Source organism: Bison bison, unplaced genomic scaffold, assembly GCF_000754665.1.
Source record: "Bison bison bison isolate TAMUID 2011002044 unplaced genomic scaffold, Bison_UMD1.0 scf7180017864142, whole genome shotgun sequence".
In the NCBI taxonomy this organism is placed as follows: domain Eukaryota; kingdom Metazoa; phylum Chordata; class Mammalia; order Artiodactyla; family Bovidae; genus Bison; species Bison bison.
The window spans coordinates 998,645-1,017,447 of NW_011494714.1; the positions used below are offsets into that span (position 1 = coordinate 998,645).

General features: G+C 46.9%; 1 protein-coding gene across 4 annotated transcripts in view; it reads left to right on the forward strand.

The window, feature by feature from the left end:
* The window catches only part of DAPK2 (death-associated protein kinase 2), a 142,686-nt gene that overhangs the window by 104,208 nt on the left and 19,675 nt on the right, over positions 1-18,803 (forward strand). For all 4 annotated transcript variants that reach the window (XM_010840209.1, XM_010840211.1, XM_010840212.1 and 1 more), the window contains exons 5-7: positions 8,710-8,839; positions 14,408-14,456; positions 15,134-15,160. In XM_010840209.1, the coding sequence (XP_010838511.1) occupies positions 8,710-8,839; positions 14,408-14,456; positions 15,134-15,160 (206 nt within the window). The remainder of the gene's footprint in view (positions 1-8,709; positions 8,840-14,407; positions 14,457-15,133; positions 15,161-18,803) is intronic.

Below are 18,803 nucleotides of genomic sequence, written 5' to 3' on the forward strand. Positions count from 1 at the left end.
GGAGTTCATGGTCTGAGCCACAGTCAGCTCCTGGTCTTGTTTTTGCTGACTGTATAGAGCTTCTCCATCTTTGGCCGCAAAGAATATAATCAATCTGATTTTGGTGTTGACCATCTGGTGATGTCCATGTGTAGAGTCTTCTCTTGTGTTGTTGGAAGAGGGTATTTGTTATGACCAGTGCATTTTCTTGGCAAAACTCTATTAGTCTTTGCCCTGCTTCATTCCGTATTCCAAGGCCAAATTTGCCTGTTACTCCAGGTGTTTCTTGACTTCCTACTTTTGCATTCCAGTCCCCTATAATGAAAAGGACATCTTTTGGGGTGTTAGTACTAAAAGGTCTTGTAGGTCTTCATAGAACCGTTCAACTTCAGCTTCTTCAGCATTACTGGTTGGGGCATAGACTTGGATTACTGTGATATTGAATGGTTTGCCTTGGAAACGAACAGAGATCATTCTGTCGTTTTTGAGATTGCATCCAAGTACTGCATTTCAGACTCTTTTGTTGACCATGATGGCCACTCCGTTTCTTCTGAGGGATTCCTGCCCGCAGTAGTAGATATAATGGTCATCTGAGTTAAATTCACCCATTCCAGTCCATTTCAGTTCGCTGATTCCTAGAATGTCGGCATTCACTCTTGCCATCTCTTGTTTGGCCACTTCCAATTTGCCTTGATTCATGGACCTGACATTCCAGGTTCCTATGCAATATTGCTCTTTACAGCATCGGACCTTGCTTCTATCACCAGTCACATCCACAGCTGGGTATTGTTTTTGCTTTGGCTCCATCCCTTCATTCTTTCTGGAGTTATTTCTCCACTGATCTCCAGTAACATATTGGGCACCTACTGACCTGGGGAGTTCCTCTTTCAGTATCCTATCATTTTGCCTTTTCATACTGTTCATGGGGTTCTCAAGGCAAGAATACTGAAGTGGCTTGCCATTGCCTTCTCCAGTGGACCACATTCTGTCAGATCTCTCCACCATGGCCATATTAATATTCCTGCTTTGCAGATGAGGGGCCCAAGATCAGAGAGATGAGTCTATTGCTAAGGTCACACAGCTAGCCTGGGGCAGAAGTGAAGTTCAAACTCAATTCTAAGACAGGGCCTTCTCAAGTGTTGGTTCCCCAAACACTGGGTACTCTGATTTTGACATCCTTGCAGAACTTGCTTTGGAAAACCAGTTCTGGAGCCTCACTCCCAGTGAGTTGATTTAATTGGTTTGGCCTTTTTAACACAGTCTCCAGTAGATTCCAGTGGGCAACTAGTTCAGATGGGGCCCCCAAAGCACAGCTTGGGGCTCAGAATGCCTGAATTGAGACCCAGGTTCCTCACTGGCTAGATGGAGGCACTGGGCATCCATAGCTTGGTGGCCTTGAGAATCTAATAAGGTAATGTGTGGGGACAACTCATGGCAAATGCTAGTTGTCGTTTGGCACAGACCAGAGAACCAGAGGTCAAATTGCCAACATTTGCTGGCATCTGCTGGATCATAGAAAAACCAAGGGAATTCCCAAAAAATATCTACTTGTGCTTCATTGGCTATGCTAAAGCCTTTGTGTGGATCACAACAAACTATGGAAATTTCTTAAAGAGAAGGAAATGCCAGACCACTTTACCTGCCACCTGACAAACCTGTATGCAGGACAAGAAGCAACAGTTAGAACCGGACATGGAACAACAGACTGGTTCCTAATAGGAAAGGAGTACGTCAAGGCTGTATATTGTCACCCTGCTTATTTAACTTCTATGTAGAGTACATCATGTGAAATACCAGGCTGGATGAAACACAAGCCAGATTCAAGATTGCTGGGAGAAATATCAGTAACCTCAGATGTGTAGATGATACCACCCTAATAGCAGAAGAGAAACTAAAGAGCTTCTTGATGAAGGTGAAAGAGGAGAGTGAAAAAGGTGGCTTAAAACTCAACATTCAAAAAACTGAATGGTTTTTTCTGGATGGTTGGATCCAAAAACAGGATCATGGCAACTGGTCCCATCACTTCATGGCAAATAGATGGAGAAAAAGTGGAAACAGTGACAGATTTCATTTTCTTGGTCTCCAAAGTCACTGTGGACAGTGACTGCAGCGATGAAATTAAAAGACACTTGCTCCTTGGTGGAAAAAACTATGACAAACCCAGACACCTTACTAAAAAGCAGAGACATCACTTTCCTGACAAAGGTCTGTATAGTCAAAGCTATGGTTTTTCCAGTAGTTGTGTACAGATATGAGAGTTGTACCATAAATAAGGCTGAGGACTGAAGAATTGATGCTTTTGAACTGTGGTGCTGGAGAAGACTCTTGAGAGTCCCTTGTGTATCAAGGAAATCAAGCCAGTCGATCCTAAAGGAAATCAATCCTGAATATTCATTGGAAGGACCATTGCTGAAGCTGAAGCTCCAATTCCTCAGCCACCTGATGCAAAGAGCTGACTCTTTGGAAAAGACCCTGATGCTGGGAAAGGTTGAAGGCAAGAGGAGAAGGGGGCAAAAGAGGATGAGATGGTTGGATGGCATCACCAACTCAGTGGACATGAGTTTGAGCAAATTCCAGGAGATAGTGAAGGACAGGGAAGCCCGGTGTGCTGCAGTCTCTGGGGTCATAAAGAGTCGACACGACTTAGTGACTGAATAACAACAGCAACAGGCCACTTTATATGTCTTGTTTGATCCTGTTAGTAACCCTCTTGAGGTAAGTTTTCGGTTACTCCTAATTTACAAGTGAAAAGTCTGAGGCTCATAGAGCTTAAGTAACTTGCCCAGTGTTGCCACTGCTACTGCTAAGTCGCTTCAGTCGTGTCCGACTCTGTGCGACCCCATAGACGGCAGCCCACCAGGCTCCCCTGTCCCTGGGATTCTCCAGGCAAGAACACTGGAGTGGGTTGCCATTTCCTTCTCCAATGCATGAAAGTGAAAAGTGAAAGTGAAGTCACTCAGTCGTGTCTGACTCTTAGCGACCCTATGGACTGCAGCCCACCAGGCTCCTCCATCCATGGGATTTTCCAGGCAAGAGTACTGGAGTGGGGTGCCATTGCCCAGCATTAGACTGCTGGTAAATACCAAAACTGGCATTCAAACCCAGGTTCTAAGTCTCTATCTATGTTGATTCCCTAAAAACAGGTTGTGCAAGAGATGTGCATGTGACTGCATTGGTTCATTCATCCCTGCATCCCATCAGCTATTCCCGAGCACCTACTCCATGGCAGCCACTCTTGGGTGGAGTGATGGAAAAGAGAGACAAAGCCCCATCCTCCCTCTGGGGCCTCAGGATACTGGGGAGAGGAAATGTAAGGGGCAATTATAGTGTAGTTGGTTCTGCACTAGAGGCATGTCCACATACCATGCAGGCCCTTGGATGGAACAACTAGCTGTGTATATTGACAGGGGCGGTGGGTAGGGGTTGTCACAGGAGAGGTTCCAGCAGGAAAATGTTGGAGCTGGGTGGTGAGCAGGGGAGAAGAAGCTTGTCAGAAAGGCATGCTCGCAGAGTGAACTGCAGGTTGAGGTGGGGGTGATGAAAATCGGCCAGGATGTAGCAGAGGGTATGTTGGCCAGAGGTGGGAGGGCCTTGAATGCCAGATGAAGACAGACTTGGGCCTGAGGCGCACTGGAGCCTGGTGGGGAGGGGCTATCTGTGGTCTCATCTACAGTGTGCCAGGAGTGGGGCAGGTGGTGGGGGCAGAGAATTTGCTGCAGTGCCATGGAAACCTGCTCACAGAGGCCTGGCAGCGAGAGGCCTTGTTTCTCAGGTTGCCCAGCACTTCCTGAGTAACCTGGGACCGTGCTTGACATTTCCCATGAAGGTTCCTTGGCAGCTTCCTCATCCCCCTAACAGACCTGGCTTGGCTCCTGCTCTGCTGAGCTGAGCACCTCGCCTGATGATGGGCAGACCATGTGGGCACCGGAAGAGGGCAGCAGCCCGGGGGTCAGCTGACTTGGGCTCTGTTCTTTGCTCAGTGTCCTGGCAGTTTCTTGACCTCTCTGGGTAGCTCTGCAGCAGGCAGGGACTAAATGGTGTCTGAGGTCCCTTAGGGCCCCAACATTGTAAGTCTGGGGGTGAAATGGGATGTGGGGAGGGAAGCAGAAGATGAGGGGGAGAGGGGGAAGGTCTGCGAAGGGCATGTTTTTCTGATTCAGCAGATTCAGTAAAGTCCCCAGGGAGGACTGTTGTCACTGCTGCAGCCCAAGAGGGAGAGAACAAACATAGTCATTCTGCTCTAAAATCTCACTGGGCACCGCTCCTTGCGTGGACCGTCTCTCTGAATCCTCAGAGCAACACTGTGTCACAGTAGGCGTTACCATTTTACAGATGAGAAACCAAGGCCCCAAGAGGCCCAGAGACTTTTCCCAGGTGTCACTGAGTAGTAGAGGTGGGATTTGACCCCGGACCTGCCTGACTCTAAGCTCTGGTCTTTGGCATCTTACTGCATAGCCCCCTCTACCTCCCCGAGGCTGCCTTCATCCTTCAGGGACTCTTAGACATGCTGTACCAGGCTGGTAGGAATCCCCTGACATGGGTCCCCCTAGAGGATAAGCTTCCAGTTGGCACCAGACTAGGCACCTCTGGCCAGATCCACTGGGTTGCTAAAGGACACACTGGCTGGCAGCTGCTCGTCTGGTGGGCTGAGCTGATGGGTTTGTTTTAATGGAGAGGTAAGATTTCACCTCCTGGTGGCTGCTCTATGGGCCCTGGGCTTGGCAGTGGCAGTACCTATGGGAATGTGATCCTTTCCTCCAGCCATGCTTTGGAAGCTACGTCAGGTGTGTGGGTGAGGTGTTTGGTTGAAGTAAATAAAGGTGGAGGAGAATGACAGGAGTGAGGGAGTAGAGATAGCTTTGTGCTGCCCCAGAGGGCAGTCTGGCTGGGCTGTCTGCTCTTCCCTCCTGACCTGGGGCCAGGAGACCTGAACCTTTGTAGGTCCTGCCTTGGGGCCCAGAGGAGTGGGAATTGGCCCAGCCAGCTTGGAAGGTTGTGTCACCTTGCAGTCACAGAGCCTAGAGCTTGAAGGAGCTTCAGATATCATCCAGAGAGGAAAAGCCTGCTTAAGCTCACACAGCCTTTGGTGGTGGAGCTGAACTGGAATTTCCCAATACCTAAGCCTAGGCTCTTTCCCACTATCCTACACAGTTTGGGGAGGGTAGACTCGAAGAAGCTTAGACCATACTGCCTTTTTGCTGCCCTCTGACTACCCCTGGGACCCTTCTTGAGTCGGTCTCTTTTCCCTCCTGACTCAGCCCTTTAGCCATTCTGAGGGGAGGTGTGCTCTCGGGCACCCCTAGTGGTGAAGAGCCTCCATGGCGAAGAAAGGGAAGGGCCACAGGGTCCCAGTTCCTTCACTTCGCATGAAACATCCACAATGCAAGACATCAGAGGGGGTGCCAGGAACCTTAAAACTGATTTGAATTTTCCCAGAGGGGCTACCGCCCAGGAAAGGTGCATCACAATACAAAAGAGTCTGCAACTAGGGCTACTTGCTCGTGAGCGTGATCAGCTCTGAGGGCTTAGAGCACAAGGTCAGGGTGTGCTTCATTAAAAGTAAGGAAATAAAAGGAGGCAGAGATGGGGGCCTGGCTCTGAAAGTGTGATGGAGGGTAGGAAAGGCATTCGAGGCAAAAGGAAGAGCCAGAGTAAAGGATGGGGTAGAGATGGTGTTCTGGACCTGGTAATGCGCACCCTGAGGGTACCAAATGGCCCTGTCTTCACTCGGAGAACATTTACTGAGCACCTGGTGGGTCCAGGCTCTAGGCCAAGCTTTGGGTAGTTGGTAGGACTGAGACCCTCAGGAAGCTCTTGGCCCAGTGGAGAAGACAGGTCAGTAAACTGACAAGCTTGAGGCAGTGGGAGAAGCACTAGAGGAGAGGAAGTACAGGCTGTGATGGAAACTGGGGAGGTGGTGAGTGTGGGGAGGCTTTCTGGGGAGGCTTTCTGGAGGAGGTACTATTTTTACTGAAATGTGAATAGGAATTAGCCAGATTCGGGGTAGGGACTATGCAGGGAGTGTCCCAAGCAGGGGCTGTGTGTGAGGTTCTTGAGACAGGACAGAGGACAAATGGGACTCGGGTGAGAAAACATGGCCTTGCCTGAAGGTTCTCACAAGCCAGCGGAGAGGCTGTTTTCCCCGGAATGTGGGCCACAGAGGGGAGAGGATGTGAGGCAAAGATTCTTTTCACTGCTCAGGGTGCGGCCTGGGAGAATTCCACCTCTTTGTTCCTCCTTCCTTCCTGTGGGTCCCTGTGCCCATCCCTACTGCTCCCCAGTCTTGGGACCACCAGGGCTCTGTGTCTGCTGTGTCCACTGCAGCTCTCAGCTCCTTTCAGCGTGTTTTGTGGTGGTGCCAGGCTTTAAGCACACCGTGGTGGTCAGGAGTACCTGGGCTGGACCCCTTAGCCCCAGGGAGAAGCTTCAGGGCCGTTCCCTGGAAGAGAGACATTCCCGAAAGGTGGCTCAGGAATACTTTGGAATGGGAGGAGGAGAAGCCCCCCAGTTCAGGAGATGGTGGGCTGTGGGGAAGGCTTAACTCACTTCCCAGGTGCCAGGACACTTGGGGTCCCTGAGAAGCCCCAGAAGGCCAGGTCGGCGCACTGGCATGGGACTCCTAGCCTGTGTCCCATGTCTTGACCACCCGCTGCCCTCGCTTGCCTTTCTGCAGAACCCAAGGAGCTGCCCTGCCTTGGAAAAGGACTTTGACACAGTTTCAAAATGAAGTGGAGAAAAATCTCTGGAGGGGAAAAAGAATAAACACACTTTAAAGATGCAAAAGGAAACATATATTTTTTAAAAAAGGAAAAAAAATGGAAGGGTTTCTCATCCAACTCACTTGAGTGAAAGTTTCCAGTCACTGTGATGTGAGGTCAGAGACTTCAGGGAGCGGGAAGTTCTAGATGCAAACACCTGGGGTGTCTTCAGTGCAGATTTGGGATCAGTCTAACTAATAGCGAGGGCCACCGTCCACCTCTCACCCTCTGTGTTCTGTGTGGTGGTGGAGATGCAAAGACCTGACTCCTCCCTCCAGCTGAGGGTCCAGTAGGGCAGTGAGGACTGTTGGACAAGAGAGAGTGTGACAACTGTCATGGCAGAAAGGTTCCAGTGAGCATGAAGGAGTCCAGGGGGCAGAGAGGGCTCACATCTGCGGGCTGGAGAGAAAGCTCAGTGCCAGTGAGGGAAGATTTCAAGGAAGAGCTGGATTAACTCAGACTTTGAAGCCTGACTTGGATTTCAGTGGACAGAGACTGAGCAGAGGTTTTCCGGGTAGAGCAGAAGTGCAAGGTGGGAAATTCTCTAGTGCTTTGAGAAACAGGGCCATTCAGTTTTCTCAAACATTTCTTTATTTGCTTATCTATTTATTTAAAGCTACTTTATTGAGAGTTATACATCACGTATAATTCACCCATTTGAAGTGTACAATTTACAAAGTTGTATAACTCACACTGCAATCAATTTTGGATGATTTTCATCACCTGAAAGAAACCCTGTACCTATTAGTCATTCCCCATTCCCCAGGCCCTAGGCAACTCCCTGTCTACTCTCTGTCTCTATGGATTTGCCTATTCTGGATATCTTATATTAATGGAGTCGTATAATCTGTGATTTTTGGTGACTGATTTTCACTTAGCAAGATGTTTTCAAGGTTCACCCATGGTATATAGCATGTATCAGTACGCCATTCCTTTTTATGTTTTTCTCTGCCTCCATTCCTTTTTATGGCTGAATAGCACTCTACTGTATGGATATACCACACTTCATTTATCTACTCATCAGTGATGGCCATTTGTGTTGTTTCCACTTTGAGACTATTATGAATATGCTGCTGAGAACATCTGTGTACCAGTTTTCGTGGGCATGTATGTTTTCAAGGCTTTTCTTTTCGAATGGGATCCAGGATAGTCCCGGTGAGGAGCAGGAGGAAAGAAGATGAATCAGAGGGACCTGCTCACCCACCAACTGCTCTGAGCAGTTGGGTGGGAGTGCAAAGGGTCAGCTCAGGATCCTGTTCTGGCCTCACTGGGACCTGGGGCTGTGTGAGGCCAGGGCAGGGCTGGCCCCCCTCCAGCAGACACCCCCAGTGTTGTGTCCAATCTGGCAGCTGTTTGCTGGGCTGGAAATAGTCTAGGCAGCTGGTATTTTCCCTGGAAATCAGGTGCTTTTTCCTGTGTCTCACTGAGGGCCAGAATTAGTTAAACACACAGAGAAGTGTGAGCTATACATTAGTCTAGGGGAGGGGAGTGTTGTCAACAGGAAGCTGACCAGCCACGGGAAAGGGGTGGTCAGGAAGATGCAGGTCAATAAGCCAAGTGTAAATCGGGGTTAAGTTGCAGTGCCCCTCCCCCATCACACATAAAGAGGCCATGGTTTTGTTTACAGGAAATGCTGCAAGTATCTCCCTGGCCCCATTTGACAGATGGGGAGACAAAGGCACTACATGGCCGGGATCTCCCATTCAGAAACAGAAGGATTAAAGCCACAGTCTGGTTCTGCTGTCAGCAGCAGCTTTGGTAAAACCCAGGCCTTGCCCTCAGCGTTGTGGCTGTTCTTGGGTTCACGGGAGAGGACTGAGGACACAAGAGTAAGAAAGGGTTTGTGCTGTTTTGGTCCTAAAAAAGAACACTAAACCCCACCTTAAACCCAAAGCAAAAACATAAAATAGGGCTTTAATTACCATCTTTTCTTTTATCCCCTTTTCTTCTTCTTCTTTTTTTTGTTTACCAGCCAGAAAACATTATGTTGTTGGACAAGAATATTCCCATTCCACACATCAAGCTGATTGACTTTGGCCTGGCTCATGAAATAGAAGACGGAGTTGAATTTAAGAACATTTTTGGGACACCAGAATTTGTTGGTGAGTTTTAGGCCTGTTTTTTCTCCCAGCTGAGAATCTCGGATCAACAGATAGAGAAATCCCAGGAGCAAACCCTGTGTCTGGGGCTGTAGTCTCTGGGCTGAGAGATGATGCCTTGCGTGTGTGCGTGTGTGTGTGCCAAGTTGCTTCAGTCATCTTCGACTCTTTGCGACCCTGTGGCCCGTCACCTGCCATGCTCCTTTGTCCACAGGAAATGTCTCGCTGGCCTCTGGGTGAGGGTTGAGCGCCAGCAGGGCAGTGGGAGGCCAGGTGGGGCTGGGGCCATTTGCAGAGTTAAATCTTCCCAGAGCTGGCCCCACTTCCTGCTCTTAGATGAGCTGATTGTGAAGATTTAAAATTACCTCACCCTGTTGCATTCCCCTAAACTCAATCTTTTCTGGAGTAGCTTTTGATTTCCTAAAAAAGAAAAGGGAAATTATCTGCCAGATGCCAGATCCACACACTTGCCTGTCCCATACATCTGGTCTTCATTCATGCACAGGGTGCCCAGGTCCAACAGGGCTCTGGCGGCTCTGTCTTCCCTCCGTGTCTCTCAGCCTTGGCCCAGACCGCAGAAACCCCCTTTTAGGTCTTGTGCCACAGGCCAGGGGGTCATAAAGAAACAGCTTTGCAGAGGAGAAAGGAGTGAGAATTGAGAACCACCATCTCACTGCTCGGGGAGTTGAAATGCTCTTAGAGATGGAAGGAGGGCATGGTTTCCTCAAAATCTAGGGACTGAAACTTCTGACCACAGCCTAAACAAAAAGAAAGATGAACCAGATCATCCACCATGATGGAGTTTCAGGCCATATATACCAACTCTGCAGCCACTAGGGAATGAAACTGCAGACGCCCCAGCAGGGGAATCTTGCCATGTGCCAGGCACTAGGCCTGGTGTTCTGTATACAGACATTGTCCAATTAATACCCATACAATCTTATGAAGCAGGTTCAAAATATTTTCTCCATCAAGTGCCTTATTCAAGGTAAAACAACCAGTACATGATAGAGCAGAGATTCAAATACAGATACATCCAACATTAAAGCCTATGCTCTTTTTTTTTTTTTTAACTGCACTGTGCAACATGTGGAATCTTAGTTCCCTGACCAGGGATTGAACCTGTGCCCCCTGAAGTGGAAGCGCAGAGTCCTATACACTGGACCACTGGGAAAGTCCCAAAGCCTAATCTCTTTCCATTATACCAGGTTATCTCTCGAAGGAGCCTTTAAGGGTGGAATTTAGCTGTGGAAATAAGACATCAAACAATCAAACAAGAGTGCTTGAGGCATATTTTCAGATCGTCTGGTCTAGTTTAACAGACGTGGAATTGCAGAGCTAGGGGATTTTAGTTAAGGTCAACCAGTGGTTATTCTCTATCTACTATATGATAGACATCAGATGCTGGAGACACAGGGACGGTAAGCAGCCACACTCAGAATGACACGCCCAGGGTCACACAGTCAGTTAGTGGTAGAATCATCTTGAACCTAGGGTACAGGTATACAGTCTCAAACTTTGTCCAAGATAGCAGTTACTGCCCACCATTCACATATGTGGTAAAAATGCATGTTTTAAGTTCATACCAAGGGTTGAATAATAATAAATTGTTCAACTAGAAATTCAGGGCAGTAATGGAAGAGTTGTCATGAGAGAGGATGTGGTTAATTGTGAAGTGAGTAATATAGACAGCTCTGAAAGACTGTTACGTGACGTAGCCACTCTCACGAGGTCAGTGGGCTCAGTCCTGGCCTTGAGTGAGAGATGAAGTGCTGGTGTCATGGGTGGAGGAGAATCTAAAGTGGGGTGGGGTGGAGAAGAAGCCAGGGTAGAGGAGGCGCATATCTGAGGCACCGCATAGCGGGGGTGAAGGGCCAGAATGAGTATGTTTATCAGGGACAGTTCACTGTCCTTTCTAGATGGATCAGAGGGTGGCAATGTGAGTAAGACATTGATGGGCGGAGCCAGACAAACTGTGGAGGGATTTTCCCAGTGATATACTGGTAAATGTCTAACAGTCAGGTCTCAGGACAAAACAAAATACAACCCTAATTTACAGCATTTACTAGTTTCAAGCTATCAACCTGTTTCACTGAATTCAGAGTTGGGAAGAGATGCCCACGGTTGACTCTTGTGAGCCAGTATGATACAGCTCCAGTCCAGAACTGGTCTTATTTGCTCCTTACAGATATATAGGGTGGTTTCTGTAAGCCCCTGCCCAAATTATGATGACTTCCTTTTCATCATAGACCCCTGAACAGGTTATAACCACTGTTCCCTATTCCCTCTTTGAAATTTTAACCTGAGACCAGAGTTAAAAACTGTCAGCTTCTGGGAATGTGGTGGAAAACTTCTTCCAAAAGGTCCTCTCACTACAAAGTTGGATTCTTGAGAAAAATGTTTTTAATGTGATTCTGGACTTAGGAAATAAGATAAATCTTTAAGTATAGTAACTCCTTCAGCCATCACCTGTCCTACCCTAAAAATTGAGTGAAATGAACTTTGAGCTGGAGCTGTGAGCTGCAAGAATATTCAATAAGAGGATCTCTCCTAAAGGCAAGTGCACATGTCAGCATTTATCAGAAACTAGCAAGACTTAGATGTTCAAGGAAGTAGGATATTAAAATGATCAGATGTTGACTATAAAATAAATGGAATGTATATAGAAATAACAGGTAAACTCATAAGAATGAGCAAGCAAGAACCAGATAGAACTTTAAGAAATAACATACACTCACTGAAATTTTAACCTCAGTGGATGGGCCAAACAGCAGATTATACACAGCTGAGGAGAGAATTAAAGATTTGGAAGACTGAGGTGGAAAAAATTAGCTAGACTATCACACAGTGGCAAAGATATAGAAATGTTAAAGAGAGGATAAGTGAAATAAGGTTAAAATAAGAAGTTTACCATAGGTCTATTTGGATTCCTGGAGGAGGGAATTAAGACAATAGAGCAGTATCTGAATAAAACTGCTGAACATTTTCAGAACTGATGTAAAAACATGCATCCCCAGATACAGAAAGGACAATGTATTTCAATCAGAAAGAAGTCCATACCTCTAAAGTCCATACATTATACTTAAACTATAGGGCATCAGAGACAAAGAGAAGATCTTAAAAATCATCCAAAGAGAAAAGATAGATTACCTACAAAAACCAAAAATAAACAAAAACCAATACTTGGACTGACAGCATGCTTCTTAAAACAACATTGTCCAATAGAATATGATATTCAAAGAACTGAGGAAAAATAAAAACTCCATAGTTGTGAAGAAATTGTATTTCAAGAATGAAGGTAAGAGATTAAACAAAAAGCAAAATAAAAACAACGACAACAACAAAGATAAAACAATAAAAACAACCTCCAACAGACCTTTGTTAGTGGAACTTCTAAAAGGTGTACTTGGAGTTCTAAATGCAAGAAGTAATAGGAGCAAAGAAATCAGAGAACATTAGGCAAATATAATTACTTTCTTTCCTAAATAATGATGATGATGATGAAGATTAAATATGGGGTTGAAAAAAGATAGAAGTAGAAACTGAAGAAAATAATGTTAGATAGGACAGAGTACTTGAAATTAGTGTTCTAAAATTCTTGTATTGTTAGAGGAGGGCCCAAATATTGACTTATGTTAGAATTTGTTTCATGTCCATAGTAAGATCTCAGGGGTAGTCATTACAAAAATAGAAGTTAGAGAAAAAACAGTCAATAAGAAAACTAACAAGAAGCAATTTTTTAAAAAGACGAGAAAGAAAAACGCAGATGAAAGTGGAAAAACAAAAGTACCTGGAGGACAGAAATGAGTATGTGTTTATATCAGGCAGATGAGCACTGAAAAGTGAGTTATGCTTCTCAAACTCTCTATGAGGAACAACCTGGGGGGAAATAGTATATCCTGGACAGCTTCTTCAATAAGATACAATACAAATAAATTCCTAGAAAAGTGATCATGGTGTGTGTCATGGCAATGTCAAATTGCTATGTGTGTGTGTGTTAAGTTGCTCAGTCGTGTCCGACTCCTTGCGACCCCATGAACTGTAGCCCTCCAAGCTCCTCTGGCCATGGGATTCTCAGGCAAGAATACTGGAGTGGGTTGCCACGCTCTCCTCCAGGGGATCTTCCCAACCCAGGAATCGAACCTGGGTTTCCCACACTGCAGGCGGTTCTTTACCAGCTGAGCCTCTAAATACATACTCTCAACTTCTGTACATATCTTGTCAGCACCAGTGACAGTCTGCAGATTATTTGCCTGCAGACTGTACTTTGAATAACACTGTCCTAATGAAAGCCTTTCTTGTGTGTCTCAGGAGAGCTGAGAGAAGAGCTCATAGCAGTGATTTTTCAATAAAAGTTAATAATACAAAAAAATAATAAAAATAAGTAGAGACCTTCCAAATGATCACCAAAGAAATGACTGGAAGATAGTCTGTATTCACAAAGTGGACTATTATATAGCAGTGAATATGAAAGACCATGGGTGAACATTCAGTGAATGCTAGAAGCATCAGTTGAGTGGGGGGAAAAGGTCTATTGACGGTAGATGAGATTCAGTATGGCATCATTTTTTGGAAGCTAACAAGAAAGCAAAGCCAGGAGAGTGGTTCCCTGCATCTGGGAGGGTGGGAGGGTGGGTTCATCCTATAGATGCAGAGGTTTTGATATTCTAGATAAACAAACTTAGCCTTCCCCTCTCTCCACCTTCTCCCATTCGTGATTAAACAAGGCTCAATCCTCCCTTTTCTAGTTATCGCCCCCTCTTTCTTTTCTATTTCATCACCAAGCTTTTTTAAAGAGTCATCTCACCCTTATCATGCAGCCCACACTCAGCACTCTCTGGTCACTGCAGTGGGTGTGAAATTCAACACTTGCTTTCCAGCCCATCCAGGGTACAGGCTTGATCTCCAGGCAGCATTTGGTCCTCTTCTCTCCTGGGTAGAGTCTTCTTTCCTAGACTCTGCACCTTCTCGTGGTCCTGGCAGCATTCACATGGCTCCTATTTCTACCTGTGTGATGACGCCTGTGTGATGACCTGGGTGATGGCTCTGACCCACCTCACTCCCACCCCAGGTACCCAGCCTGTTCCTGGCATCTTCTTTTGGATGCCCCTCGGACATCACTGGCTCCTCACCTCAGTGGCCACCAGAATGTCCTCCTGCCCCTGCTCAGGTGGGAGGTACCCTCTTTAGACACCCGCAGAGGAATGTGGATTCTCTCTCTGCCTCCTTTTCTCCCCCATCACCTTCCAGTGCTGGCTGACTGGTTTCCAGCTGAGAGTTCAAAAGCAGTCTTTGTCATGGACCCCACTGTCCGTCCTGCACCTGCCTCTCCCCACTCTCCTCTTCCTTTTCCAGGGCTCCCCTTGTGCTTTCTGTCTTCCTCACTATCAGAATAACAGGCAACTTCCTCCCTCAAAATCCCTAGACCCAGGCTATCTCCATCCGCCTCTCTAATTTTCCTTAGGGAGGGTTCAGGATGGAGACCTTCGGCATCTAATTCCCTAAAATTCCTTAAGATCATCTCTTCTCCTTTTCATACTCCTGCTGACTCTTCGACATGGCTTCTTTCAGCTCCAGAAATTGTGAACTATGAGCCCCTGGGCCTGGAGGCGGACATGTGGTAAGTGGGACAGCCCCCCACGTGGCCCCAGATCCTGGCTCTGGCTGACATCCCCCGGATGAAAACCTCTTCCTCCACACTCACCTTTAAGAGCCTCTGGCTGCTCCTGGGGTGCTGGCATGTGGCAGTTAGCACATGGCCAAGGCAGAGAACAAGGGGCTGGAAGCCAGAGGTACAGGCTCACCCTGAGACTGCCACAGCTGTCATAAACATACTAGTGACAATAATTCGTTATGTTGGTCAACCATGTGATCCCTGGGGGCCTCATGTATTCTGGTTACCGTGCTGGGCCGGGTACCGCAGTGATTGACTGCACAGATGGGGCTCGTTTCATGTGAACTGTGCTATACAGTTGGCTGGGTACCTTGATCACTTGGTTTTCTAAAATCCTCCCAGTGGTCCTGTAAGATAGTTATTATTATCCTCATTTTATGAGGAGAAAGAGGCTCAGAGGTGGTCATCACAGCTGTTAGTGGGTCCTCGGGCTCAACATCCAGACCTGATTGACTCTGAGCGAGTCCCTGGCTGCTGCTGAAGTGTGGGGTGGGGAGGGGTGTGGGGCTGGAGGCGGCGTGTGGGGGCTGCCGTGAAGGGGCCCTCAGAGCCAAGCGGGGAGTCGCTTGCTGGTCTGGGAGGAGAGCCAGGCGGCCCTGACTTGACTGTTCTTTGTTTTGCAGGAGCATCGGTGTCATCACCTACATCCTGTGAGTATGACTGATCCTGGGGCTCTGACCCAGCTCAGATCCAGGGGGAGCAGGAGGAATGAGAGAGGGGCAGGCAGGCAGACAGACAGTCTGACATTTCCTGAGCACCCACCGTGACCAGATGAGTTAGATCCACACAGCCAACCTGAGGCTCAGTGCTCTCAGCTCGATTTCATACGTTTGAGCCTGGGCTTGGTGTTGGGCAGGAAGCCGGGAGAGCAGTCTGCAGCCCTCTATTCTACACTGCTTGTGTTTGCATCCCTCCTGTGGCCAGGATCCACCACGCGGTCTCACCCGGACCCAGGTTTCCGGTGAGAATGTCAGTTTTCACTCAGAAACCTGGGACAGCCCTCAAGCCACCATGCCCTTCCTGATCCTGCCTCGTCTTTCTCTGCCTTTCCTCTCCCTTCCCCAGAACCCCTTTTCCTCTCACATGCTGTCTCTTCTGTTTTCCCCAGAGTCTCTCTTTCTTGACTCTGAAATATTAAGTACTTAAGCAGAGATTTCCTGCATTGTGTAGTGAAACTGTCACTTTCCATCTCTGTGGCCTTGGGCAGAAAAACAACTTCTGGGCTTGTTTTTCTCATCAGAAAAATAGGAATCATAAACTTCCTGCCACGGGTATGTTGAGGATTAAATAAGCCGACGTGCAAACTTCCTAGCACTGCTCAGACACAGACATTGCTGATTAGTTGGTGTTCATTACATCGTACTTTTCCAACTGTTTCCGCTCGCAATACTCCTGGAAAAATGCTGTTTTTATGGAACTCTGGGTAAGAGGCAGCCCACAACCAGAGGGCATGAAGGATGGGGAGGGCAACACTCAGCTCTCTCAACACCCCTGTAATCCCTCCCTCTGACTCCTCCTTGGACTGGGAGTTCTGCGTGATGTGGTGGATGCCACCCCCCCTGCCCCGCCCCTGCCCCCTGAGTTGCAACAGAGGGTGTCAACCCAGGCAGCACATCAGACCTTTTTTTTCTTTTTCTTCACATCAGACCTGTTAATATCCGCTATGGCCCAGGGCCCACTCCAGATCTATGAAATCAGAATCACTAGGAGTAAGATCTGGGCATTGGTATTTTTTAAAAGCCATAGAGGAATTTGATGCAGAGAGAATTTGATGCATTGCTGCATAATTCCAGATTAGAGCCAGGATATTCAGACATGGGCTCTTAACACCTTGATATCTTCAGAACTGTGGCTTTCATATTGAAATAGTAAGGAATTCCAGCATCTCCAGGGCACACAATCTTCCTGTAGCTCACTGAATTCCATACAGTTTATTGACCGCCTGATCCTCGGTGAACACAGTGCCAGGCACTCAGGGTACTAAATGGACAGTCTGTCCTGCTTGCCTGAAACTTCTTTTGTGGGAGGGAGACACCAGACTGCTAACTCTCACCTGGTGGGACCAAGGTTGTGCTTTAGGTATGAATATGGCTTTGTGAGACAAATGGGAGAGCCACTGGTTTGCTGGGACTGCAGAAAGTTTAATGGGAGAGAGGGAGCGAGAGAGGCAGATAAGAGAGATTGATTTGAACTGGGCTGGAAGGAATGTGATGAATTTTCCTGGTGGAAAGGAAAGGAAGGGCCATTCTGGGTGAGGAAGGGGACAGCAAGTGTGGTAAATGCAGTGAAAATACAGAACGTGTGGTGGGGACCAAATTTTGATGCCTTCCTGAGAAGTTCAGATGTGATTCTACAGAACACAGGAGGGAGGGTAGGGCCCAAGGACTTCTGGGACAATGGCATATTTTGAATATTAGGCAGGGGACAGTAGATTCAGGAGTCATTGTTTGAATGGCACTTTTTTTTTAATGTAAAAAATGTAAAAGAATGAAACTAGAACACTTTCTAACACCTTACACAAAAATAAACTCAAAATGGATTAAAGATCTAAACGTAAGACTAGAAGCTATAAAACTCCTAGAGGAGAACATAGGCAAAACACTCTCTGACATACATCACAGAAGGATCCTCTATGACCCACCTCCCAGAATATTGGAAATAAAAGCAAAAATAAACAAATGGGACCTAATTAAACTTAAAAGCTTCTGCACAACAAAGGAAACTATAAGCAAGGTCAAAAGACAGCCTTCAGAATGGGAGAAAATAATAGCAAATGAAGCAACTGACAAAGAGTTAATCTCAAAAATATACAGGCAACTCCTGCAGCTCAATTCCAGAAAAATAAACGACCCAATCAAAAAATGGGCCAAAGAACTAAACAGATATTTCTCCAAAGAAGACATACAGATGGCTAACAAACACATGAAAAGATGCTCAACATCACTCATTATCAGAGAAATGCAAATCAAAACCACAGTGAGGTACCATTTCACGCCAGTCAGAATGGCTGCTATCCAAAAGTCTACAAGCAATAAATGCTGGAGAGGGTGTAGAGAAAAGGGAACTCTCTTACACTGTTGGTGGGAATGCAAACTAGTACAGCCACTATGGAGAACAGTGTGGAGATTCCTTAAAAAACTGGAAATAGAACTGCCACGCTATGCTATGCTATGCTAAGTCACTTCAGTCGTGTCCGACTCTGTGCAACCCCACAGACGGCAGCCCACCAGGCTCCGCCATCCCTGGGATTCTCCAGGCAAGAATACTGGAGTGGGTTGCCATTTCCTTCTCCAATGCATGAAAGTGAAAAGTGCAAGTGAAGTAGCTCAGTCGTGTCAGACTTTTATCGACCCCATGGACTGCAGCCTACCAGGCTCCTCTGTCCATGGGATTTTCCAGGCAAGAGTACTGGAGTGGGGTGCCATTGCCTTCTCCATAAGACCCTGCAATCCCACTGCTGGGCATACACACTGAGGAAACCAGAATTGAAAGAGACACATGTACCCCAATGTTCATCGCAGCACTGTTTATTATAGCTAGGACATGGAAGCAACCTAGATGTCCATCAGCAGACGAATGGATAAGAAAGCTGTGGTACATATACACAATGGAATATTACTCAGCCATTAAAAAGAATACATTTGAATCAGTTCTAATGAGGTGGATGAAACTGGAGCCTATTATACAGAGTGAAGTAAGCCAGAAAGAAAAACACCAATACAGTATACTAGCGCATATATATGGAATTTAGAAAGATGGTAACAATAACCCTGTATGTGAGACAGCAGAAGAGACACAGATGTATAGAACAGTCTTTTGGACTCTGTGGAAGAAGGCGAGGATGGGATGATTTGGGAGAATGGCATTGAAACATATATATTATCATATGTGAAACGGATCGCCAGTCCAGGTTCGATGCATGATACAGGGTGCTCAGGGCTGGTGCACTGGGATGACCCAGAGGGACGGTATGGGGAGGGAGGGGGGTTCAGGATGGGGAACACATGTGCACCCGTGGCAGATTCATGTCGAAGTATGGTAAAACCAATACAATATTGTAAAGTAATTAGCCTCCAATTAAAATAAATAAATTTATATTAAAAAAATATTTATTTGTTTGGCTGCACCAGGTCTTGGTTGTGGCACACAGGGTTTTCCATCTGTTGTGGGATCTTTAGCAGCAGCATGGGAACTCTTAGTTGCAGCATGTGGGATCTGGTTCCCTCACCAGGGATTGAACCCAGGCCCCTTTCATTGGGAGCACAGAATCTTAGCCGCTGGACCACCAGGGAA